This window comes from Carassius carassius, chromosome 41 (assembly GCF_963082965.1).
Source record: "Carassius carassius chromosome 41, fCarCar2.1, whole genome shotgun sequence".
Taxonomy (NCBI): domain Eukaryota; kingdom Metazoa; phylum Chordata; class Actinopteri; order Cypriniformes; family Cyprinidae; genus Carassius; species Carassius carassius.
The window spans coordinates 15,943,723-15,971,570 of NC_081795.1; the positions used below are offsets into that span (position 1 = coordinate 15,943,723).

At 37.2% G+C, this 27,848-nt stretch overlaps 3 protein-coding genes across 3 annotated transcripts in view; all 3 read left to right on the forward strand.

Moving 5' to 3' along the window:
* The window catches only part of LOC132122873 (glyoxalase domain-containing protein 4-like), a 176,993-nt gene that overhangs the window by 69,533 nt on the left and 79,612 nt on the right, over window positions 1-27,848 (forward strand). The window lies entirely within an intron of this gene.
* On the forward strand, window positions 6,488-8,322 carry LOC132123284 (thioredoxin domain-containing protein 17). Its single transcript, XM_059533842.1, has 4 exons — window positions 6,488-6,747; window positions 6,831-6,912; window positions 7,749-7,824; window positions 7,967-8,322. Exons 1-4 carry the CDS (start codon window positions 6,603-6,605, stop codon window positions 8,033-8,035), a joined length of 372 nt encoding a protein of 123 aa, XP_059389825.1. The 5' UTR covers window positions 6,488-6,602; the 3' UTR covers window positions 8,036-8,322.
* Window positions 9,670-27,848, forward strand: part of LOC132122860 (nucleoredoxin-like) — a 91,979-nt gene continuing 73,800 nt past the window's right edge. Inside the window, exon 1 of the mRNA XM_059533348.1 lies at window positions 9,670-10,278. Within this exon, the coding sequence (XP_059389331.1) occupies window positions 9,970-10,278 (309 nt within the window). The 5' untranslated portion in view covers window positions 9,670-9,969. The remainder of the gene's footprint in view (window positions 10,279-27,848) is intronic.

The following is a 27,848-nucleotide window of genomic DNA, read 5'->3' on the forward strand; positions in this document are numbered from 1 at the left end:
AATTGCGAGAAAGTCATATGAACTTAACGAACTAAATATGAACTTAACAAACATTAACTTATTTTGTGCTCATTTTCTAAAGGTGGTGGTTTTCTGTGTCTCTGTCTAAAGCAGGGGTGTCCAATCCTGTACCTGGAGGGCCAGGCTCCTGCAGAATTTAACCCATTAAACACACCTGAACCAGCTAATCAAGGTCTTACTATAGGCAGAAACTTCCAGGGAGTTAAGTTGGAGCTAGACTCTACAGGAAAGTGGCCTTCAAGGATTGAGTTTGGACACCCCTGGTCAAAAGCTTACATATTTAGACCAGCAGGTGGTGATAAGTGACTGTACTGAGTTATGTGTGAGTCTTTGAATCACCCACTCAAATGATTTGTTCAAAGAGGCAGATTCATTGAGGAATGCCACACCTGCTTGGTTGATATTGATTTGGCTTAGCAAAATATACAAAGGAAAGCAATACTGCATCTAAAATGTAGGTTATTAAATATTAGGTTTTGGTTTATTGAGTTGTTGAATAAAAGCAATATCTCATGGGGCTGCGCAGTTAATCAAATTAAAACAGAAATTGTGATATAGGTTAGTGTATTGTTTAATCAAAGTTTGATTTGATCGATTATAAAATCTCATATGTACTAACTATATTAGTTTAGTTTAGTTTAGTTTAATGTGCATTTAATTATCAATTTAATCATCAATTTATGTGCAATATAGCAGTCATTCCCACAAGTGGGTCGCGGGAGATTTTGAATGGGTCGCCAAGTCGAGCACTATTTTTCAGTGTGCTATATACTCTTGATTAAAAATTTATATGTGTAGTTCACCAATTAGCCGCACGAGGGAGCTCGTCGTTTTCTGCCGTTTTTTTTTTTCTTTAGCTGCGCTCTGTACTCGCCAACCAGCCATAAAAATGATATTATCATCATTTTGGGTAAGCATTTCATCTGAATACCCTGTCTTAAGCAAGGCAAGCATACTGTTGCTTATTCCTTTTACAACTACATACAAATGTGAAGTTGGGTTCTCAGTTCTCACAAAAATAAAGACAAAATACAGGAATAGACTGAATGCTGCACCTGATATGCGTGTTGCACTCTCCTCATGTACAAAAAATGAGAGCCTGTCATACTGTGCACTTTATAAAATGTGTATATTACAGTGGGTGCATAAAAAAGTTCTCAAAAAATATTTCAGTAAGAAACTTGTTCATATTATTCTGGTAGATGTGCAAAGCATTTAATGTTATATGAAAGGCATGCATTGATTCTGTCTGGTTTTATTGATGATAGGAAGAAAAATAAATGATTAACTGCCCTATTTTGCACTTTGTCTCATTAAGTATAAATTGTGTACACTGTAATGATGAGAATATGAAAACAATGAGATGCCCTGTCAACTCTTCCTTTCTCATTTCACCTCTGCATTTTACTTATTGTCAACAACAGGTAAATAAAAAATAATTGTGCTTTGTCAAATATCTGTATCTCTTTTAAATAGTTAAGTGGAAGCTTAACTGACCTTAAAAATGGTCATACATATTTTGTTAATGCATAAATTCTCTTTGTGATATATGAACTATATGGGCCTAATGTTTATTGGGTCACAAGGATTTATCAACTTTAAAATGTGGGTCCCCAGAAAAAAAGTTTTAAACTTTTAAATTTTAAATTTTAAACTTATCAAATATTCATTTATTATATACCATAAATCAGCAGCAATATGAGACATTTTCACATGTGATGAAATGACGTCACTCTCTCTTTCTCTCTCTCTCTCTCTCTATATATATATATACAGTACAGACCAAAAGTTTGGACACACCTTCTCAATCAAAGAGTTTTCTTTATTTTCATGACTATGAAAATTGTAGATTCACACTGAAGGCATCAAAACTATGAATTAACACATGTGGAATTATATATGGAATTATATACATAACAAAAAAGTGTGAAACAACTGAAAATATGTCATATTCTAGGTTCTTCAAAGTAGCCACCTTTTGCTTTGATTACTGCTTTGCACACTCTTGGCATTCTCTTGATGAGCTTCAAGAGGTAGTCACCTGAAATGGTCTTCCAACAGTCTTGAAGGAGTTCCCCGAGAGATGCTTAGCACTTGTTGGCCCTTTTGCCTTCAGTCTGCGGTCCAGCTCACCCCTAAACCATCTCGATTGGGTTCAGGTCCGGTGACTGTGGAGGCCAGGTCATTTGGCGCAGCACCCCATCACTCTTCTTCTTGGTCAAATAGCCCTTGATGCCTTCAGTGTGACTCTACAATTTTCATAGTCATGAAAATAAAGAAACCTCTTTGAATGAGAAGGTGTGTCTGAATTTTTGGTCTGTACTGTATATATATACACACACACACACACACATATATATAACTCGTTCTGTATTAAAGGCCCCTGAGACTCATAAAATATAAGAAATGATGGTATGGAAATCGTTAAACCAGCAAGCCTATTAAATCAATTCTGCCTTATAATGGGGAAGGAAAAGCACTGTAGCAGTTCATTCAAATAACCACAGTGCTTTTACACTGTTAATGGCCTGAATGGAACAAGACAGAGACAGGACCAAGCTGACTGTGACCAACTACTAATTAGCTTAAGAGAGTAAAGGCATAGAATATACTGAACAACATCAAACAATATCATTGTTTTTTCTTCAAGAATGTGTCACTGTATAAAAATCAAATGTGCTTGAGTGGACATGCAGCAGATGTGTTAAATATGTTGTTGAAAGTGCAGATGTGAGATGCCGATCTTAAAAGTTTGAAAAAATGGTGAAAGGAATATTTTTGTCTCGTAAGAAATTTTCACGTTTGTTATCGTAAGAAAATTCTCACCCTGGAAACAAAATTAAAGACTTATTGTTGAAGCAATATATAAAGCAAATAATATTACTAATGTTTGACACAGAACTGATTTTTTTAGCAATTAACTCAAACTTTTTATTCTACCATGTGTTTTGACTCACCAGGTTGGGGAAAACATCCTCTGTTCCCCAGAAATCTATATCTGCTGCATTGACGTGTGCAACTCCTTTAACTTTAGTTACCACAGAACTCTTGATAGTGTCATCTCTTTCAATATCTGTTTCAAAATTATATTCAGAATTGTACCTGTTTCATAGCTGGCATCATCACATAAGATGACTTTACCTGAAGCTCAAGCAAAACTTTTGGTTGTGGTTAGACTAATGAGCTCTTACACGATGAGATATCCTATGACAGTGAGTTGAAATATTCTGTACAGAAGCCTGATTTTCTTTTTCTGTGTGTCCTCATACCTATCTGTTGTATATTCAAAGAGAAATAGTAATCGATTTTGACTGTTCCACCAACCCTAAGAGACATGTCATGGTGTGCATCACATCATCTTGCAGTTTACATGCCCTCCATAATCTACTTGATTTTTCTTGTTTATAATGTAAATTCATAAACCCATGTACATTAGACCTATTAAAATTGGCTTGAAAAACTAAATAATTGTTTACATATCGTGCAGTTGTCAAATTCTGAATACATTTTTGGTTTAGTAAACATTTAGCATTAAGTAGATATAATGTGAACGTTTAGATTTAAGATTAAAAGACTGTTAGAAATATATATGCATATATAGAAATACATATAGGCCTTTATATAATATAAAATATACAATAAAATACAATTATATATGTATATATACTACTATTTTTTTCTATTGGTTTCTGGAATTGTCAGTCTGCAGTGAACAAAGCAGATTTCATTACATCTATTAATATTCATTCAAGACTAAACCTCACGGCCCTGACAGAGCCGTGGATCGAACCAGAGGAAACTGCTACTCCTGCAGCACTTTTCAATAACTTCTCATTTTTCCACTCCCCCAGTTGAACTGGAAGAGGTGGAGGTATTGGTCTACTTATCTCTAATGATTGGAAATATATTCCTTTACCTTCGCTGGGTATTAACAGGTCCTGTGAATCACATTTAGTTATTATGACCCACCCTTTTAAAAGGGGTCCTATTATGCTCTTTCACAACGTATTTGGGGGTGTACTAGAACTAGGTTGTTCGAAAAACACATTATTTTTCACATATTTGATATTATTACAACACCTCTCTCCCCAGTCTGGCATGAATGGCTCGAATCCAGTTAGGCACATCAACGTCATTCAACATCAAGAAGATCAGGCCCTTTCTTTCGGAACATGCTACACAACTCCTTGTTCAAGCTCTTGTTCTGTCCAGGCTGGACTATTGCAATGGTCTCTTGGCAGGTCATCCAGCCAGTTCTATCAAACCTTTACAATTAAACTAGAATGCAGTGGCAGGATTCATTTTTAATGATTTTAATGAGTTTAAAATAATGCATGACATACCTCTGTTAATCAATTTGCACTGGCTACCAAGAGCTGCTCGCATAAAATTCAAGGCATTGATGTTTGCCTACAAAACCACCACTTGCTCTGCACCCCTTTACCTAAATTCATTACTTCAGACTTATGTACCCTCTAGAGGCTTGCGTTCTGCAAGTGAACGTCACTTTATTGTCCAAAAAAGCACAAAGTCACTTTCACAGACTTTTAAATTAAATGTTCCCTCCTGGTGGAATGACCTGTCCAACTCAATCCGAGCAGATGAGCCCTTAGCCATCTTCAAAAATCGGCTAAAAACACATCTCTTCCATCTTTCTTTGAACCTCTATCTCTAGAACTCTCTATGATAATTACAGGCACATCTCAATAAATTAGAATGTTGTAGAAAAGTTCATTTATTTCAGTAATTCAACTCAAATTATGAGACTGGTGTATTAAATAAATTCAGTGTACACAGACTGAAGTAGTTTAAGTCCTTGGTTCTTTTAATTGTGATGATTTTGGCTCACATTTCATAAAAACCCACCAATTCCCTCTCTCAACAAATTCATTTCATTTCATTTCATTTATTTCAGTTTGGTCATATACAGATCATTCAAACAAATCATTCGAAACATAAAACACAATAGATGACCAGGTGCAGGCAGAAGCAAATTAGAATACATCATAAGACCAATAAAAAAAATAATTAAAAAAACAACCTTTTTAGTGACTTTTTGGCCTTCTGGAAAGTATGTTCATTTACTGTACATGTACTCAATACTTGGTAGGGGCTCCTTTTGCTGTAATTACTGCCTCAATTCGGCATGGCATGGAGGCGATCAGTTTGTGGCACTGCTGAGGTGGTCTGGAAGCCCAGGTTTCTTTGACAGTGGCCTTCAGCTCATCTGTATTTTTTGGTCTCTTGTTTCTCATTTTCCTCTTGACAATAGCCCATAGATTCTCTCTGGGGTTCAGGTCTGGTGAGTTTGCTGGCCAGTCAAGCACACCAACATCATGGTCATTTAACCAACTTTTGGCAGTGTGGGCAGGTGCCAAATCCTGCTGGAAAATGAAATCAGCATCTTCAAAAAGCTGGTCAACAGAAGGAAGCATGGAGTGCTCCAAAAAATTTTGGTAAATGGGTGCAGTGACTTTGGTTTTCAAAAAACACAATGGACCAACACCAGCAGATGACAATGCACCCTAAATCATCACAGACTGTGGAAACTTAACATGATTAACTTCCTCCAGACTCTAGGACATGGGTTTCCAAATGAAATACAAAACTTGCTCTCATCTGAAAAGAGGACTTTGGATCACTAGGCAACAGTCCAGTTCTTCTTCTCCTTAGCCCAGGTAAGATGCCTCTGACGTTGTCTGTGGTTCAGCAAATTCTGTGACACGTCTGTGTCTGGTGGCTCTTGATGCCTTGACCCCAGCCTCAGTCCATTCCTTGTGAAGTTCACTCAAATTCTTGAATCGATTTTGCTTGACAATCCTCATAAGGCTGCAGTTCTTTCGGTTGGTTGTGCATATTATTTCTTCCACACTTTTTCCTTCCACTCAACTTTCTGTTAACATGCTTGGATACAGCACTCTGTGAACAGCCAGCTTCTTTGGCAATGAATGTTTGTGGCTTACTCTCCTTGTGAAGGATGTCAATGATTGTCTTCTGGACAACTGTCAGATCAGCAGTGTTCCCCATGATTGTGTAGCCTAGTGAACCAACTGAGAGACCATTTTGAAGGCTCAGGAAACCTTTGTTTTGAGTTGATTAGCTGATTGGCATGTCACCATATTCTAATTTGTTGAGATGGTGAATTGGTGGGTTTTTTGTTAAATGTGAGCCAAAATCATCACAATTAAAAGAACCAAAGACTTAAAATAATCCAGTCTGTGTGAACTGAATTTATTTAATACACGAGTTACACAATTTTTGAATTACTGAAATAATTTAACTTTTCCATGACATTCTAATTTATTGTATATGAAATATATTATATATGTAAAAATATATAATAAATAATATTTCAGTTATAATATATGTGTTAGAAATGGCCAGTTGTGTTGCAACTACTGTTTAAAAAAAATCCAGACTTTTATTTTAAAATAGTCCACTCTTATTTTAGCAGAAGTACAAGCGCATTTCTTCACCCTTCACACACCGCTGTTATCGTAAGGTTTACAGTCAGCTGATTTAGAGTTGGACTTTGTCATTGAACAACTGATTCCCAGTAAACACTTAATAGTAAATAAGTCATGACTAAATACGAGAACGTTGCTGTTCATGGCTACGATGAATTTTGTAAAGCTGTGTCTGAAAGAAAAGGAAAAGATATATTCGCTTACTTCTCTGGAGATAAAGATGACCAGGGCAAGAGCTGGTGCCCGGACTGTGTGGAAGGTAAAGTAGCATTATACAGCAGCTGCTGTTTCACAAAAGACACATTGATTATTTTTTTATTTATGTATTTTTCGCTCATGCAGCAGAGCCAGTGGTTAGAGGAGAGCTGTCTTATCTGCCGGAGGGATCTGTCTTCATTTACTGCCAAGTAGGAGATAGACCTTAGTAGGTGCACAAAACATTCTTATAATTAGATTGGCTATATAAACAGACATATTTAATGTATGTTGCTGCAGTGCATACAGTATACAAGATAGTGCTTAAGTTTTGTTTTGACCTATATTACATTTTATAGTTCATTAAAAAATTAAAATTAGTTGAAAATGTACTAACCGTCATGCCATCCAAGATGTATTTGAGTTTGTTTCTTCATCAGAACAGGATTGAAAAAATTTACCATTACATCACTTGCTCACCAATGAATCCTGTGCAGTCAATGGGTGCCGTCAGAGTGAGAGTCCAAACTGCTGATAAAAACATCACAGTGATCGTCAAGTAATCGACACTACTCCAGTTCATCAATTCAGGTCTTGTGAACTGAAGAGCTGTGTGTTTGTAAGAAACAAAATCATCATCAAGACATTTTTAACTTCACAACATTGCTTTCGACTAAAGTAAGAGTCCTCTCCAGTGAAAAAAATCATCTCCTTTGAATCAGGAGAGAAGTATGCACAGATCAAGTACCGTTTACAAGCGAAAACAGTTATAAACCGATATGTCGGTGGATTTCACACACAGCTTTTCACTTTGTAAGACTTTAATTGTTGGACTGACATTGTGTGGATTATTGTAATGTTTGGACTCTCATTCTGACGGCACCCATTCACTGCAGAGGATTCATTGGTGATCAAGTGATGCTAAATTTCTCCAAATCTGTTCCAATGAATAAACAAACTCATCTGCATCTTGGATGTCCTGAGGGTGAGTACATTTTCAGCAATTATATATATATATAATTTTTTAGAAGTGTTGACCTCTAATTTCACTGTTGTTCTTGCCAGCTGGAAGGACCCAAATAATGATTTCAAGAAGAATCTGAAGCTGACTGGAGTACCCACACTACTGCGCTACGGGACGGTAAAGATCAGTAAATGTTCTTTGATGAGTGGATTTAAGACTTTAAATTTGTATGTGTCTCGCAAATGTTCTACAAACATGAATCCACAGTGTAATCTAGATATAAATGTAAATGCATATAATATGTTTTGTCTGTTTTAAGCCCCAGAAGCTGGTTGAAGAGGAGTGTTTTAAGGCAGACCTGGTTCGAATGTTGTTCACAGAGGATTAATGTCCTGTCACATACTGCTGGATGACAACAGCATATCAAACATTTTCTTTGAATGATTTTTCTGCTATTCATTTTGTCATTTGTAATCTGTGCTTCTGCTCTGCAATGTTCAGCAAAGCAAATTGTGGCCTGGAGTTATTCTGTGGTGACTGTACAAGTCTGGAAAGCATTTGTGCAAATTAAACTCTGTATACTAGACATTTCAAGTTTACTATCTAGTGATTTTCAAAAAAGTGACTGACTACAATTTTAAGGGATCGTTCACCCCAAAAATTAAAATCTTCATCATTTATGAATTTCTTTGAGCTGTTGGAACAAAAATGAATACATTTTGAAGAATGTTGATAAACGGTTGACGGTAGCCATTGACTTCCATAGTATGAAAAAATACTTTTGTATTCAGCAGAAGAATGAAACTCATACAGGTTTGGAACAAGAGGAGAGTGATTAAATGATGACACAATATTCATTTTGAATGATTAACTCAATTCAAATTCAGTAAACATGCATAATGAAAACTGATATGGAATTATGGCTGTTGCCATTTTAATTGTTTGTTAATATTCAGAATAAAAAAATATGTTTTGAAAAATCTATCTGCAAGTGTTATTTTAATTTTTCAAGGATTATGCATGTGTAACTTTTTGTCCTGTCCAATAAATATGATTAATAAGCTGTTGTACGCTTTTGTTGTTATTCCTAACTTCAGCTTCAACTTCATCTTATTATCAAACAGTACAGTTTTTTGCTAAGTAAATGGGTGTTTATTGTACAGAATCTGGGTTCAGTGTCATGTACACCATTATTCTGCTTAAAGTAGTGCAGTTTTCATCCTTCTGTTGTTTTTCTTTTGCTTTTAGTGGTAATTGAAACGTAGACGGGATTAATGAGGTAAAACTCAGAGAAATGAAATTAGTGAATACCTAAAAAACATGACATGCACTGACACTCTGAGAATGTTTCTATATATTCACCTATACAAAAGAGAGAGAAAAAATTGATCTTTTTATGCAGAGATTATGGAAGTCCAAAGAGGCCATGGAATTTTTTTTTCTTGTTTTCTCGTGATCACGATTTAACAAAAGTTATCTAAGTTACGTTTCTTATTTTTATCTTGTTAATCATTAAATGTATATTGTGATTTATACAGTATGTAAAGTATTTAGGCAAATTTAATTCAGTGATGCTCTACAGGAAACCACACAGACACACATACTTTTCAAACAGCTTCCCAAGCTTGTAACGAACATGTTATCAGTCACAGCATATCCTACATGGTTAAAAACTATTTGCGGGGTGGCTTTGACCATTCAAACATGTTAATTACACAAACAAAATGTTTAGCGTACTGTCTCTGGAAAAAAACAACAACAGTGATTGATTAGCCTTTATTTGTGTATTGTAGACGTAATTACTAAGCGAAGCTAAATTTGCTGAAATATCCACAACATACTGTAAGAGCGCGCGGTTTATCTCTCGATCAGATGCGCGTAGTCGCGTGCGTTACTATAGCAACAGTGGATCAAACAAAACAAACAATCATTGTAAAAATAAAACAACGCTCGCTATGTCTAGATCACGAGAAAACAAGATAGAACAAGACTTCCGTTAGAGATAGAAACGGTGTGATTTTGATTTGCTTGACACCCTGGACCGAGTATCCCGAGGTGCAATTGCACAATCAGGTCACTAGATGTCGTGGAAGTCTCGCAGCGGGAGTCGGCGCTGTCGCTGAGGGCCGCTCTATAACCGTCTGGAGCGCATTCCTCAACACCGCTGACGGAGGAGACACACGACGAGCCCGCGCGGCGACTCCGGGACTGCCAAACTGGGCACCAGGGCCTGGGTATCCATCGAGCACTTTGGCTTTACCTTAAAATCGCCCGAATAAACCGACAAAACCAAACCCAGTCCGTTTCGAGAGCTCAGCAGCGATGTCGGAGTTTCTGGTGAATCTGCTCGGAGAGCGGCTCGTCAACGGGGAGAAAGCCGAGGTGGATGTCCACGCGCTGGGCAGCAAGCTGTCTCTGCTCGGGCTCTACTTCGGATGCAGTTTAAACGGTCCCTGCAAGCAGTTCAACGCGAGTCTGTGCGAGTTTTACAGCAAGTTTAAAAAATCGTCGGAGCACAAGGACAAATTAGAAATCGTCTTCGTCTCATCGGATCAGGACCAGAAAGAGTGGCAGGACTTCTTGCAGGAGATGCAATGGCCGGCGTTGCCTTTTAAAGACCGACACAAAAAGGTAAACCGAGCCACTAGATTTAATAGATGACATAAGACTGGTAATGTATATTATGTTATAGAATTGTCTTTATTTTTTTAAACGACAAACGTACTAAGAAACGCAGTCTTGCTTTCAAAACCGAAAGTTAATTTCTTTAAAGAGGTAGCAAGACATTTCCAGCGTCCACCTAATGCATTTTTATTCCTCAGCCTTATTAATCTCGATCTAAATCTAAACTTTTTATCCAGTTGTTCATGTAGCAAAATGGATGAAAAAGTCTGATTTATTGTCCATTCTGTACCTCTTGTATGTTCTGTACGTAACATGTGGAAGAATAGACAATAAAGCAGACTTTGACATTACAATTGTAAAAAAGCTTGGAATATTGTCATTATAAGATTATAAGAAAAGCAGCCACACTTGAACTTTATAATTTGACTCCCACTTAACAATACATGGATTACCTGTAATCCCAGGAAATAATAAAGCATTCGTTGTGGGCAGGAGTCTTTTTATTATTGCTGGAGGCTTTACAAACCACAATATACACACACCAACCCTAAACCATTACACAACGATTGTCTGAATGACTGCCAACCTAAACACATTTATTTTTGTCATTTGCACTTGCCTGTACAGTCAAAAATGCAGGCCAGGTTGCTCGTTAGTTTTTAAGGCACATTTAGTGTAGACTAAAAAAAAGCTTTGTTCAGGAAAACCCTATTTACTAAAACTACAGTCATCATTAAATACAGAATTAGACTGTAAGATGTTACAGAAAATTATAAAAATGATTAGTTGCTAAATGCTTCTTTACACAAAATATTTTTGTAATTGTTAAAAGAAAATGCTGAGGTTGTACAATAACACATACATCATTACAATATATCTAGAATGTTTATTACTTTTATTAGTCTAAATATTTTTGCTAAGACCTAAACGAACCTGTTTCTAAAGCATTTCATTATTGCAAGCACATTTGTTGGGCAGATTTTTAACAGGCCCGTTTTATATCATTTATTAAAACAAATCTGGAAATTATTACTGCATCTCAGAGCACTTTTAATTGTTATCCTGTTGCTTTTTCAAATGAGATCCTGTGGTTGTGAATATTTCAGCTCTGGTATACCACTGATGAGAAACAACCTTTATTAAATTTGGATTACTGCCAGAAACGTTAATTAATTTATCACAAACTTGGCTTTGCATAAAATGCAGTATGTTTTTTTCCCAGTATGTTTACTGCTGCATCTTTGGTTGATATTTTAGTGCAGTATTTTATTTTGGGTTTGAGTGTTTGTTTTAATGGATGATACTATTTGGATCATGCTCAGATTTGCCCCTGTGTGCTTGTATCCATTTTGGTCCACTGCACCAGCTCCTCCTCCTGCAGCATGCCTTGGCACGTCTCACTGACGAGCAAATGATGTGCATTTAATGGCTCATACCGGTTTACAGTGGCGTCGGTGGCAGCCATATGAATATTTAAGATAAAATCTGCCTCCATGCAAAATGCTGATTGTACTGCATGCTGTGTTTTAATAATACACATTAACACTGAGAAATGCAGTGTGTGTGGTGAGAAGAGAAACATGTTGTTGTGTGTGTGTTTTAAGGAAGGATAATTCAACTTTGATTTGTGTTTGGTGTTGTGTTGAGATTTATTTAGATGTTCAGTGGAAAATGCATCTTGTAGTTTACTATTTAGATGCCATTATTTGTTGTAGACCAAGGCCTATGTTTCTTTTAATTGTTTTATTTGTTAACATGCTGACATGGTGTTGTGAAAACTTTGCAGGAGGGTTTTTTTCATAAGCTTTGAATCTTGTGTTTTGGCATGTTTGCTGTTTTATTGAATGTTTTGCCTTGTATCTTAAGCTTACAAATATGCCTTGTTGTGTACATGTCATGGAAGTTAAAATAATCTTAACATCCAATTATTTTGGATGTTAAGATTATTGGATGTTATTTGATCTCATGTCACTACTTTATTGCATAAATGTTAATATTTTTTCACACTCTCCTCTCAAATATTAGTTTTTTTTTTGTCGTTTACGTTAGATTAAACTTTGTTAGCTTGTGTTTTTCTACCTTTGTAAGTCTGTATAAAAGCATCTGATCAAAGAATCAGTATTTTGTAAAAGTTTTTTTCTTTGTATGGAAAAGTAATAATAATGATTAATGAATACGTATTAAAATAATTATTATTGTATATATATAATATAATGATGTAGATGATAATAGTAGAAATAATATCAATTTATATATATATATATATATATATATATATATATATATATATATATATATACACACACACACAAATATATACAGAGCCTAAAGATATAGCCTATATACACTCACACTCTCTCACACACACACACACACACACACACACACAAATAGAGCCTATACATATAGCCTACACACACACACACACACACACACACACACACACACACACACACACACATAGAGCCTATAGATATAGCCTACACAAACACACAGAAATAGAGCCTATAGATATAGCCTCCACACACACAAATATATACAGAGCCTAAAGATATAGCCTATATACACAAACACACAAATAGAGCCTATAGATATAGCCTACACACACACACACAAACACAGACACACACAAAAAGAGCCTATAGATATAGCCTACACACACACAAATATATAAAGAGCCTAAAGATATAGCCTATATACACAAACACACACAAATAGAGCCTATAGATATAGCCTACAGACACACACACACACACACACAGACACAAACGCTCACTTTAGCCTACACTATATATTTTCTATATGTTACAGTACGTATATAATAATGGTGGTAATAATACTCTCTCTTTTTCTATATTATTTCAAATAATTAGTGTATTTATGAATTAGGGCTGGACGATTATGGCCTTGTAATAATAAAAACTCCATAATCATCGGGAAGAAGGAGGCGGGAACCGGCTGACAATCAAAATGAAACTTTAATAATCAAAATAAACACAAAACAGCGCATCAGCCCCTCACGGACGACGGACGCGCACAAATAAAAAGCAAACATAAACTAAAGCCCAGGCCTGGTCCTTTCTCGTCCTTCACTGTCGTCGCTCCTGTTTTATATCCTTCCATCTCCTCCGTGGGACTCGAGACCGCTCATTTCCCAATCACTCCACCGGCCTCGCTCCTCGTTCCCACGTCCCTCGGCCCTGCCCCACTCGTCACAGGCCTAAAATCAAAACCTCGATCAATTGAACATTTTACCTCGATTGCGATTAATGAACGATTATTTTGTTTCTTTATATTGTTTTGTTTATATTGCCCTCATAGTTCACTGACAAGGTTTGTACTGTAAATATGATTGACTATCAGCAGTTATTTTATCTATTTTTGTAACATTTCTTACTAAGGTTGGGTATCGTTTGAATTTTATCGATTCCGATTCTTTTCGATTCCAATAAGATAAAAAAATCCAATATAAAAAAAATTAAGTCAAACATTTAGATGTCAAACATTTTTACAAAGCATTCTGTTGCAGCTGAATAACATGAGCAAAAATCAGCAGCCTACAAAACACCGCAAGAGGAATTTTATCCTGTGATTAAAAAAATTCCATAGCAAAAACAACTACATTAATATACATTTCAAATATTAAAGTGTTAAAGACAAGTAATAAGATAGGTCAGTAATAAGATAGGAACAAAAAAAAAATCTATTAGCAATATCATAAATAAATACAACTAAACTAAATTTATTTTTTACAAATAAAATAAAGATTAATCAAGTAAAGTTATTAAATATATTCAGTCAAGATCAGTGAATGATTTTCTTTTGTTCTTTGATTAACATTAATGACAGACAGCACATTTATTAGGCTGTTGTCTCTTTAAACAAAAATATTGTACATGTGTGTTTTCTTTCTCATCTGTTTATGTTCACGTAAGACAAAAACGGCTGCGTTTATGATGATATACTGATGTAGTTTTCTGTATCATAGACTACGTTTACAAGCTGTTAAAATTCGGGTTATGGTCGGGTTAAGGTCACTATTCGGGTTTCTGAAACATTCGGGATAACCCGTTTACATGCGTGAGCAGAGAGAGTTACTCCTGTATGCATGGAATGTGTAATCAGTCGCCAATCCCGATGTAAACGGCGACGCACGGTTAGCGTCTGGACGTACGGACAACAAGACGCAATATGCGTCATTTCCGATTCTTCTTCCTGTATCCAAAGACAACAACAACAACAGCAGCAGCAGGTGGATAATGAATAGTTTGGGGCAGATAGCGATAGTCTTTGTTTGCGCTTTGGCGCTGGTACTGATCCACCAGCAGCACTTGACACTACTGTGCCTCTATACTGCACGCGGGGTTTTTTTATGCTCCGTCTCTACTCAAAAGACCAAGATTCCTTGCGAATAGAACATGCGCAGAACACACATTTTGATGGGGATATGCCGAAATGCGTTTACAAGACCAAATATTCGGGTTAGAAAAGGGTTACCCCAGGTATAATATCCCGGTTTTTAAAAACCGGGATATGAGCATATCCGGGTTTTTGCCAGTGTTTACATGGCCGTGCGCGACCGGGTTATTGCTAATATCCTGGTTTTGAACGGGTTATTGGCTGCATGTAAACGTAGTCATAGTTTCGACTCGGAACAACCTTTTCTACAGTTAATATACACAGAACAGTCCGAGAACGGACACAAACCGGGAACCCGCAGCGCGACTGCCGACCGCTGCTCTCTGTGCACGCGCTTGTGCTTCATGTGCGCTGCACACAAACATGCTATAATAAGTTTGAGATTCTAAGCTACCTTAGTGATTAATCACAGGACAGCGCTGACAACTACTTTCTGTGTTCCTCTGTGCACGCGGTCTTCACATCTACTGTTTATATGAGTGTTCGTGCCACAATGCAGCTGCGTGAACATGGGAGCTCAAAATAATAATACACATCCGATCATCTAATCGCTTGAATGTCCAAACCATAAAACAAATACAACTGACAAAGTTTAGTGCAGACGCAAGGCCATCACTGTGTGTTGAACCGGCGTTCACCTCCGTGTTTTGCTTATATGCCACTGATTGGAGAGCAGAGTCATGTGACTACACACGCGCTAGTATGCTTTTAAGGTGGAAGTAACAGGATTAATAAACCGAAATAACCGACATGGGAAAATTACGTCGGTTAGAGGTTATGAATTTCGGTTTTGATTACTTTTCGATTAATCGTCCAGCCCTATTATGAATGTATTCATACAGTTTTGTCCCCCATATGCTTGCATAAATATTACAGCATTGTATTACAACAGTGACTTATTTCTGCTCATTAGCAACACTTTTACATTGCATGCCAAAATGCTTTTGCCATTAGCAACACAGTCTAAGCTGTAACACAATATTAAGCCATAAATAATCCAATAATCCAAACTCTTTGTAGCTTGCTGTTACGTGGTTTACAGATCTTTGACTTTGACTTGAAGCTTATTTAGCTTGCTCTGAAGGGGATATGTAAATGGCTCGGGCTGATCCAGATAAGAGTGTTTGTTTTGAAGTAATAACATCTTGCATCCTGCAGAGAGTCTGAGTCGTAAAGACTTTGACCGGCCAATCTCACGTTCCTGTTTGCAGCCCCAGCATGAGGATGAATCGTCCTTCCTCTCTTCATGGGAGAGTGAATATAGTGGCTCTTTTGTGTCTGTGCTCTTTGAAGGCTTTAATAGCTGTGTAATTTTGCCTGTTGCAGAGCAGAGTTGAGGTTGTGGTACCGCGGGGTATTAAGTGGCTCATTTCCCTCTCTCTCCTGGGGCAGAAGAGAGGCAGCTCTGTGTATCGCTGCGGGACTCGGCAGTCAGTGAGACTCGGACCATGCCTGTGCTTGGAATGAAATACTAGCTTACTACTCACTCAGTAGTGTGAAATGTACACTGTATTCAGCATACCATTTATTTATTTATTTTTGAACAGTAAGTGAATTACGTTTGTTGGTCATCAATTTGCACTGTATACATGCTATTTACTGCAGAAATTGTAGGTAGTATGCAATTCCAAGTATATTTCCTGATCTTTTTTTAGTTGCCTTTTTTCAATCTGCTCTATCACCTGGTCTGTGTCGTCCTCTTTCTCTTCACTTCTCCTGTCCTGCTTCCCATCAGCCAGAGATTTGCTTACCCAGTCATGCAGAGATAGACCCTCCACACCAAAACACAGCCCCTAACCATGTTACGACTTTTTTACAAGCTGTGGATTCAGAGTTGACTTGGTAACATATACAACATGCAGACTGGTGAGAGATAAGATAACCCGCAGCATATTTATAGTATATTTAGATATGCTTGCATGAAGTCATGTAGCATGATTGTAATCCATGCGCACTACTGTACATTCATCAGGGAATCATTGTCATGTGATTTACCAGCGTTAGTTGTGACGCTTCACTGATGTTAACGAATCCTCTCCCGTGTATTCTGTATGAATTCAGACATAATAATCTTTTCACAAAAAAGGATTTTTTTTTTTTCTTTTCTGTGTTTTTTTTTTTTTTTTGCCATACTGCAGCCACTCTTAGTAGTTGTCATTTCAACTTTTTAAAGTGTTGTCACGGTGCAGGGTGCCGTCTCAGCTTCCCCTGCGGTCTGTGTTGTCCTGTCTGTTTGGTAACTCGTGGTCTGGGCAATCAGCGCTGACTGTGGCGGGGTTTTGCAGATCACGAGCTGATTCTTCCCCACCTGTCGCTCGTTCCCCCACTCCCTTATATGTCTCTGCTTTTCTGTCTGTCGTCGTGAGTAGATTGTTTTGTCTTTGCCCATGTTTTGCATGGTTCCAAGTCTCAGTCTCACCTTCTGTCTTCTGGAGATCTGGCAGCGCGAGTGGTCCGCAGTGTGCCGGCCAGCTCGGAGATCTGTGTTTTGTGGCGAGAATAAAGATTCTCCTTTTCTCTACTCTGCTTCTGAGTCCTCGGTCTAGTACGCACCCTTACAAGTGTAAACTCAAGCATGCAGGTGTCCAGCTTAAACATTCTTGTAAATGACTCCTTTTTTGTAGAAAGAAAGGTACCATCAAAAAATGACATGAGGTAAGAAATACATTTTTAAATGAACTGGTCCTTTAATAGTAAAAAAAATTGCCAATTTTCTTCTTTTGAAAATAAACTGAACCAAATAAACTGTGGATATGGTTACCCTAAATGACTTCTGTTTTCACCTCTGACTGGACTTAATCGGTACACTTAGTACTGGGCGGTAAACCGGTTCATACCGAAAACCGGTGTATATTTTCTTTACGATGTTAATTTTGAATATACCGCCATACCGGTGTATTTAATTACTCAGCGTTCGGAACGAACATTATGCTGCGCCGCGGCCGCGCGACACTGTTTCAGATGGACCCTTTACAATGTTGCACTTCTAAGCAGCGACTGCGAGGCGTGGAGAGGGTACACAGCAGTCCTCTCAGTGTTACGTTATAACGTCTGTTTCACACAGTCCAGTCGTATTAACGGATTCCAGCTGCACGAGGTTGCGGTCCGTCAGTGCGTTCAAGGAGCGGTGCTCTGCAGCAGTGCAGCGATTGTTAACGTACCGAGTCTATTTTTGCTGTGCTGCAGGCGCTGAATTAAAGTGAAAGCGCATTGTTCGCGAAAAAAATGAACATGGATTGCCATGGAAACGCAGTCACATGGGTTTTTGGTTAGGTTTAAAACAAGAAAAAGAGCACTTTTAGATAAACAAGGAAAACAATATATTTGTTCACTTTTATGGAAGCAGAAAAACAAAGTTCATTAAGACCCGTGGGATTGCTTGTGATAAAGATTTAAATGCAAAATGCACGAGACTGTTTCTGTCTGTGGTGTTTTAATTTTAAATATTTTAACAAGAAAAGTAGGCTAATTATTGTTTTTAAATGTTTTGCCGCTTGCTTGAGCAGCTTATTATACAAACCTAGAAGTAAAATGCATGAATAATGCGTTGTTTATATTTATTGAGTTTAAACTAATGTCTATATGAAAGATTGTTACTGTTCTGTGATAAAAGACTTACGATGCTGAAATATATATATATATATATATTTTTTTTTTTTTTTACATGATATGAAATCAAAACAATGAACTAATGTTGTGTTTGTGGACTAAACAGACGCGGATCAGTAGCGGACTGCAAACACGTCCTGTGTGAAAGCACAATGAGTCCGTGTTGAGGACTGCATATGCACCGCAGGAAGATTATGCATATATAATATCCATTTTATGCAAGTGCTGTCGGGCTAAAATTGTCGCCAAAGGCGGCAACACGAGCAATTTGCTCCAGCACCTTAGCCGCAAGCACTTCTTGGAACATCAACCAGCAGAAAATGCATTGTACACCTGATTATGCATAAAAAAAAAAAAACGTCATAAACCGGAAAACCGGTATAATTTTGGAAAAAAAAGGTATATACATTTTTGGTCAAACCACCCAGCACTAGGTACACTTAATGTCTGCAGCCAGTGAGCCGTAGCATATTTATTTAGTTTTTTTTCCAGTCATGTTTTCTTATATAAGGGTCAGAGGAGTTGGGTTTGGTGGTGGGCGTCTGCAGGATATCAAGGGAAGTCTGTGCTGGCACTGCCTTACAAGGAAACTCGCATCAGGTGGAGTGGGGAAAGCTGCTCGTAAATCAGTTATGGGTTCGGCCTAGTTACTGCCAAAGCCCAGATCTGCCAGCATTGTAAAGTAAACTGAGAGCCAGCGGTCTCGCATCGGAGTGTAAGAGGAGGAGGCCTTCTGGAGCTTGGCTGTGCCACCATCTCTGCAGATTCAGAGACAGCTGCTCGGAGCTTTTGAGATTGCTAAGGGCTGCTGTCATCACATATCAGTGATCTGATGAAAAACATGGCGTTCCCCGTTCATCACATATCCTAGAGACGTTCCCCTCTGAGCGGCTTTGATTTCAGGACTGGCGGCTAGAAAAAGACAGTCTTATCTGCAGGTGTTAATACCGGCTTCGCTATCAGTGACTGGTACATTTGGCTCAGTGTGACAAACGTAAGATTTTCTCTCTGCTGAGTGACGCTGTGTGCTGATAATGCTGCTCAGTGGGAAACCCTGAGCTCGAGATAATTGAGATGGACCTGTGAATGACACACCAAATTTATTTCAGATTAGAAAGATTGTGCTTTTTTAAATTTCAAATGAATTACCAATTGGTGGGTTCGTAGTTCGTGGTCATATTCTATATTTTATTACAGTTTTTTTCAAACCCCAAAGTGTCCTAGCAACAGTGCCGGCCCGAGCCTCTTGGGGGCCCTAAGCAGAATTTGATTTGGGGGCCCCCCTCCCACCACTCTCCTGTCACCACAGTCACCTGTGCTTGAAGTTTATTGACACAAATGTCACGCTTATAATGTTACATTATAAATGTAACAGTGAGGATATGTATTAATACAAAATAAATAATAAAAACTTAAAATACTTTACTCTTAAAGTTCTTAATACAAACTGTCACAAAACATGAAATAAATAATTTGCAAATGTCCAAATGCAAATGTGCATTAAATGTGCAATCTTTTAAATAAAACCAAAATAGACAAACACTAATATAATCAAAAATAGAATGTTACAAAAAAATTGTTACTTAAATAATGAAAGCAAGCATAACAGCAAGGGTTCAACAATGACAATTGTACAACAATGACCTCAAAATCGTTCCTTCCTAGCTTTTCTGGAGGCAAAGTCACTGATGACATCATTGTATGTTATTGCTTGGCCAACTTTGTTATTGATACTAATAACTGCAAGTCCATTTAGTCTTTGCTGGGCCATTGATGATCTCAAGTATGTTTTAATCAATTTGAGCTTGGAAAAGTGTCACAGGCAGAGTGCAGGCTATCCTGAGGGCTACCCAAAGATTTGGGTAAAGCTCACCTCACACATCTCATTTTGTGAGAGGTATGTGAGAAGCTCAAGGGCGGTCATCATAGTTTGGGGAAGTTCAGGAAGACTCTCAATCTCGACAGCCAGTGATCAATAACATAATCATGCAAACATACCTTTATCTTGCTTAGGGCTGTGACAGTGGTTGATTTTTACCACCGCGGTAGTCATGGACCAACAACCGCTGGTGGTGCGGTGTTGATAAAAAAAAAATAATAATAATATTATTTAAAAAAAAATATATATATATATATAGAGAGAGAGAGAGTGTCAAAAGTTGCTTGTTAATGAAGGCGATAATTTTTTCAGTTTAAAGGGTTAGTTCACTCAGATAGCAAATTTATGTAATTAATAACTTACCCTGATGTTGTTTCAAACCCGTAAAACCTCCGTTCATCTTTGGAACACAGTTTAAGATATTTTAGATTTAGTCCGAGAGCTCTCAGTCCCTCCATTGAAGCTGTGTCAGGGTTCCAAACAAAAAAATCTAGTAAGGAGCCATTGGCTCCTATAAGAAAAAAACTTAGTTGCCAAATGATTTTTTTAGGTGCCACAGAATAAACATGTTTTATGCGTTTTATTTAAATAATTTATTTTACATTTTAACTTTTTAATCATACTGACGTGTTTATGTCTAATTTTTTCCTGACTTTATCAGCATTTTAATCCATCTTGTAGATGACCTGGGAATGAACGTTCACTTAAAGTGGGAGCTAAATGTCTTTTCCAACTTGAAACATACAGTCATGCGTTGTTTATTACACAAAGTCTGTACCAATATCATGGACCATAAGCATCACTTGGCCCCTGAGTAGTTTGGGGTCCTCCTCAATCCTGTAAATGTTGTCATACTCTCTTAAAAATAAAGGTGCTTCATGATACCATAGAAGAACCTTTTTTCCTGTCTAAATGGTTTCATAAAGAACCTTTAACATTTGAAGACAATAACAGATTATGAAAAGGTCAGAAAGAGATTGTTCTTCAAAGAGCCTTTGACTGAATGGTTCTTTGTGGAACCAAAATTGTTCTGTGAAGAACCTTTTAAGCTCCTTATGCAATCAAACAGTACACTGACTGAACTGCTGTGAAGAGAGAACTGAAGATGAACACCAAGCCGAGCCAGATAGCGAACAATAGACTGACTCGTTCAAGAGTGAAGAACCGGTTGCATCGTTTTTCGGATCACCAGTAGTTCTTTCGGACAGTTCAATTCAATAAACCGGTTGAAGAAAACGGTTCACCGGTTCTTTTGCTCTTGACGTATAATGGCGTCATTTGCGATGATTGCCCTTGATTAAAGCCTTCGGTTTACCCACGCTCATAACACTAGCACAGAATCAGTTCAGAATCAATCACCAAAAGAATCAGTTCAGTTCAGACGCCCTGTGTGTCAGTCTGCTTCATGCTGAATCACACATGCGCAGTATCATCAGCTTCTCGGTTCACGAATCGGACGCGTCTGACAGAAACGGTTCTTGACTCGTGAATGAGTCAATGTTTTGTTTGTTATCTGGCTCGGCTCGGTGTTCATGTTCAGTTCTCTCTTCACAGCAGTTCAGTCAGTGTACTGTTTGAGTTCATGAATTACTCCGGGATATTGGTTTGTTTGAACTCAGAGGGAGTGTCAGCCACATTAAAAAAGTTAACAGCTTAAGTCATTTGTGAATTAATGCGTATTAGAGATGCGAACCGTTTAAAACGATTCAGTTCGATTTGGTGAACTGAATGATTCGTTCGCGAACCGGATATCCAGACAATGCTGAAAAAAGTCGTTGTTTTAGCTATTTTTGGACCAAAATGTATTTTCGATGCTTCAAAAAATTCTAACTGACCCTCTGATGTCACATGGACTACGTTGATGATGTTTTTCTTACCTTTCTGGACATGGACAGTATACCGTACACACAGCTTCAATGGAGGGACTGAGAGCTCTCGGACTAAATCTAAAATATCTTAAACTGTGTTCCAAAGATAAACGGAGGTCTTACGGGTTTGAAACAACATGAGGGTAAGTTATTAATTACATAAATTTGCTATCTGGGTGAACTAAACCTTTAACGTATTCAAAATATTTAACATAGGGGCGGGGATGGCCACCCACTCAGAACTGCTGCTTCTGTCACTTTTTCCCATGACAAGAAGTTAATTTATTCAGTCGCTGAATGACTGAACAGGAGACGTTTCAGACACGCGCTCCACTCACTTTATTGTCAGGTGCAAGTTAAGCGAGAACGGACGGTCCTGCGCTCAAAGGCGCCGGTGCGCGCTCCCTTTTTGCGTATACTTTCATATCAAACTGCGAAATAAACTATGTGCAAGCAGGGTCGTGGTCAGTTAATTCATGGAAATGCCAAAAAAAGGTGATTAAAGCTGACTTAAAATATACATGCATGTAATATATTTTATATATATTATATACAGGATATATTTATATGTATGCACATGTCTATGAAATCAGCCCAGCACTGTCTCACTCATCTAACACATCCTATTTATCTCACCAGTTCGTGTATATTTAAGCACTTCTGTCAGTGAACGCCGCCTGCAAAACACTAAAATAAATATCAAAGAAATAATGCAGTTAAACAAGAAAGTAGCCTAAATAAGAAAGTTAAATACCCCCATGTCTAACGGACGCGAGCGACGCAGCCCAAGAAAATACTCATTATAATCAGTGATGCTACACTGGATGTAGCACAACACGACATGATAAATCCCCGTCCGGTCTGTGAGATACTGACACAGAGTTCAAATGTCCTGTATAGATACTAGACAGACTAAACCTGTCGCAACGCGGTTGTGTTGCGTCCGGTTTACTTTTTCGCCACCAAGTGAGCTCGTTAACTCCTCATCTGCACGCGAAATAGGAATCGTTGCCATATTTCTTGTTACCATCTTTTATGTATCGCTGTCTCGTTTGTATTTGTCCAGTGTATAGAAAGCCTCACTAAACCTGACCAGCCAGTGTTTGCGATCACGAGAACTTGTGCAAATGCTGATGGGTGACATGAATGCAGATGACTCCAGATCGGCGATGTGGTATTTGCTTTCCCAATAAGATCCATCGCCCAACACTAAATTAATTTGCTGAATGCATAAACTTTATTTTCCCCCGCTCAAATCTGCCGATCTAAAGGAAACTCTGTGTTTGAGGTAATTTGTTAATTACCATAGATTTAGAATTTGCAACTATTACAGTTATTACACTTATATACAAAACTTTGTATTATGCTTGCTATAGAGTTTGTGACGTCACGTGCACTATCGCCGGTGGCAGTAGACAACCGCGGTAGCAACCGACCACAGCAACCGGCAACCGTCACAGCCCTATAAATGCTCTTTTTTTTCTCCTCCTATGTCCTTTTCTTCTTTCTCTTTTCGGCACCAGAGGGATACATTTCTTTTTATGACATGGCTTATCATTTATTACAGTGACGCGCACTTGTGCACCAGCGCGAATTGTCAATGCACGCGAGGTGTCAATGCGCAATTGCGCATGACTCAAACGAAATCAGAATTTTCTTGTCTTGAATTATTAATTTATTAATTCATATACATTCATTCATTCATTTATATCACTTGTTTAAGTTATTTAATTGTAATTATAATAATAATAAAATAAAATAAAAAGATTGGGTGGCCCCCTGGTGGCCAAGCAGCCGCTTAGTTCGCTGATGCCTCGGGCCGGCCCTGCTAGTTAAGGTTTTTTGAAAACATTAATATTTCACTTTTAGGAAGCCCAACATTAATAATCCGGCCAACAATTAATTTCATTTTGTTATGGTCGATATTAAAATTCTTTAATATTCTGTCGGAAAAAATGGAAAATAAAACACTAAAAACTAAAATGATTCAACTAAGTAAATTTTGGTATCACGACATTATTATTCATTTTGGATATTCAGTATGAAAAAACAGGTGTTTTAATAGATATTTTGGTTGCACTTTATTTTACAGTACGTGTAGTTACATGTACTTATAGTGTACTTACAGTGTATAATCTAAGAAAGTTCTGGTAATACAAGGTAACTACATGGGGTAAGGTTAGGTTTAGGGGTAGGTTCAGGGTTAGTACCTAGTTATTACATAGTTATTGTAATTACTATAATAAGTACATAGTATGTACATGAGGAACAGGGCTGTAAAATAAAGTGCTACCGATATTTTAATCTAAAGATTACATTTAACATTGTTTTTCTAAATGTCATTAACATTTTATAAAGTTTAGGTTTAACTTGTTAAATCACAGCAATGGTAATGTAAATGTCGTCTTAACGTAGCCTCAAGTTACAGTGGCAGTTACCTAAGTCCTTTTAAGACCAGTCATGCCACTCAACGGCCATCTTTGACCGTTGCCACAGCAGACAAGATTTACACCTCTTTTCAGTCCCCATTGTGTCTTTCTCTAAGGAAGTAGTGTAATGTTGTGAATGGTTACAATGGGAGTGTGGACGTGGTGAATCTTAGTGGAGGACTGGTTTCTTAGGTTTTTAGTTACCTATTGAGACAAGAAAACAGGCAGGGACAGGACAACCAGGAAAAAGGGCTTAATCACAGGCAATGTGAGACCATCCTGTTCCCAGCAGTCTGTAGAGGGAAAATAAAACAATAGCTGTCGGGATGTGACCTTGGACGAGTTTGTCTTCCAAGTACAAGTTTCAGATGATAGTCTAAATTGACTGAAACAGGCATTTCTGCCCTTGTTGCAAGGGTACAAAATTTGCCAGGAAACCGAGATGAACCTCACAGAAATGTGCAGACTTCATCTTCAACACAACATCTGATTAAAATCTGTAACAATTCATTGAGCCAGATTTATTACCGGGTTCATTTAGAGTCTGCATTCACACTCATACAATAAAAACTTTAATATTGTGAAATATTTTTACAACTGAAAAAAAAAAATTCTGTTTGAATGTTTTATAATGCAATTTATGCAAATCAGAGTTTTCAGCATCATTATTCCAGTCACATTATCCTAAAGAAAAATTATTTTAATATGCTGAAGATAATATAAGAAATTTAATATTTCTTATATATTGTTTTTGTGCAAAACCATTAATCTTTGAATAAAGTTCAAAAGAACAGCATTTATTTGAAATATGTATTTAAAAAAAAGAATTTTTTTTTTTGTAGCATTAGAAGTATTTTTATTCTCACTTTTGATCATTTGACATGCCAGTCATCGACCTTACCAAGAAAATCATAAAAAAGACAATTTATGCTAGTAATGCTTAATATGGCGCCTCTTGTAGCAATGCTGGAAAGCAGCTTCATTCTTTGTGTATTTGCAAAACATGTTTCAAGTCTGAGCAGCTTGTGAGAAAAACTTGAGGGAAATAAATGTATTATTTATAAGTTAACTTCTGAGCTTCAGTACAATAGAGCTGTGGAGTCACACTGTGCTCATATTGCCAAAAAAATTTAATTTGGTAGACACTACGTGTTCTTTAACACTCCTCGGCTCATCTTTCATTGTGTCATGTAATAACTCCAGAGTGCCTGGAAACTTTAGCGGTGATTGATTCTTATTCCCTTCCTTTTTTTTTCTTTTTTTTTTTGATTGATGCTTGAGACTTTCATTTCTCTGTTCCTCAGAAGTGAGCATGCTGTCATGGGAGAAGATTGTTGAAAAGATGCACAAATGACCCTTTTATGTGGATGAAATAAGTATCAGATGCAGCTGAACCAGAGACATTGACTGTACCCATCCCAGCATGTTTGAGGACAGCTTTAATGTGGAATCATCCTGTAGTGCTTGGACATCCGTCTATGGCTATATTCCCACAATGTGCCTTTATCTTATTGAGTCTGTGTCAGTGATTCAGTGATGGTGTGTGGTGGCTGGTTGCCTGATGGTTTAGTGTTGAAGGGCAGCACAAACATGTGGACTGTCTTTCCTTGCAGTCTGGCACCCTCACAAACTGGCCCCGACCCTGCTGTGAATCTGCTGTTGACTTGAGTGTACGTGGAGAAATGAACTGGGTTTTTTTTTTTGTCTTGTCTAACCACAAAGTGAGAAAACCAAAATGAGTCCATACCAGATACCAGGGAACTTTTGGGACCCTGTAATATTCTGTTCCCACCATGAAGTATAAAGACAGCTAAACATTTTCAAAAAAAAATTTTAGTATAAATATTTATGTATTTTGTTAAATATATTTATGTAAACATTAACTTCTATTTATTTATTTGAACTTAAGTTAAATATCTTTAATAAAATAAATACGTGAGCTTATATTTTAAGTAAACATAACTTATTTATTTTTTATTTGTTTAAAAATCTAAGTTAATTAACTTTTACGTAATTATTTTGTTACATTTAAGTAGACATTAACTTTTATTTATTTGTTTAAACATATCTGTTTAATGTTTAACAAAATAATAACAAGTTAATATTTTAAGTAAACAACTTAATTTTTAATTAATTTAAACATTTAAATGTTTTGATGTTTTTTTAATTAATTTTGTTAAATATTTAATCTAATACATTAATTTTTATGTATATTTTTTTAAACATTAAATAATTTTTAGGTTTTATGTATTTGTTGAATTATTCTGTTAAGCATATTTACCATTTTGTTTACACATTTAAATACAACTCTGTGCAGCCCAGTCAATTTTGAAATGTGAATAGCTTTCTTGTACTGTTTTAATATACAAAAATTATTATTATTATTATTATTATTCTATTTTTTATTTATGTTATGTTGATGTTATCAAGTATTGCCTGTTCCCAGCCATCATTCTGCTGGAGGAAATGGAAGTTGAGGCAAAAGAGAGTGAATATCTTAGAACTTCAAAGCCACTGACGTTTTAATTAAGGGTCTTGACGCCTTGGTTGAGGATCTTCATTTTCTGGCCTTGAGATCAAACGACCCCACAGTGGAAATATGTAATTAAGGGTTTTATTATAGTTTACCCTCTGCTAAATTTCCTCAGAGTATTAATCTAGTTGGCCTTTTTCTTGTCAGAGATGCCCAAAGCTATAAAAACTGGAGTACATTTGTGATTAACAAGAACCAAAGTGAATGAGTCATATGGGGGTTGATGAAACGTTATATAACCCTAGTGCACGAACTCTGGCACATAGTCTGGGGAATGAACCGGGAGCGTGTTTCTTCTGCGGTAAATTGGAAGATTTGGGGCCTCGCCAAATCTTTCTAATTGCTTCATCTCAATTGGATTATAGCCGATAAGTGCTTTTGAAGTCATTAGAGTGACCCCACGATCCGGATGGTTCTGCTTGTCCCTTCACCTCTGAGGGACGAGACCCGCTCTGACCTGAAGTGAATCCTCTGTGTCAGTCGGTCTCCACCAGCTTTGCTGGGCTTTGCTCTTGTTGACTTAGACAGATGTTAGATTTGGAGGGAAGCTGCTAAGCCGTGCGTGGGAAATTAACACCAGCTAAATGCAATTTTGTCACAGTGGCAGGTAATTTTGTAGGCAACATGTTTCTCATATTCATTTGACAAAAAGGAATTCGAAACAATGTTTTTTTAGAAACCATGTTGTGCTCTTGTTGAAGTAAATTTCAGTGTAAATCCCAATCTTCTGTGGCGTTCAAGGCTGTCAGTGGTTTATTAGAGCTGATTTTTTTTTTTTACTCTTTCTGTCTGACTGCATGTCCGTCGTTCTATCTGTCCGTCTGTCTGTCTGTCTGTTC

Coding starts and splice junctions, on each gene's coding strand:
- LOC132123284 (XM_059533842.1), top strand. CDS start 6,603: ATGACTAAATACGAGAACGTTGCTGTTCATGGCTACGATGAATTTTGT. Junction 6,748..6,830: donor GTGCCCGGACTGTGTGGAAG/GTAAAGTAGCAT, acceptor TCGCTCATGCAG/CAGAGCCAGTGGTTAGAGGA. Junction 6,913..7,748: donor CAAGTAGGAGATAGACCTTA/GTAGGTGCACAA, acceptor TGTTCTTGCCAG/CTGGAAGGACCCAAATAATG.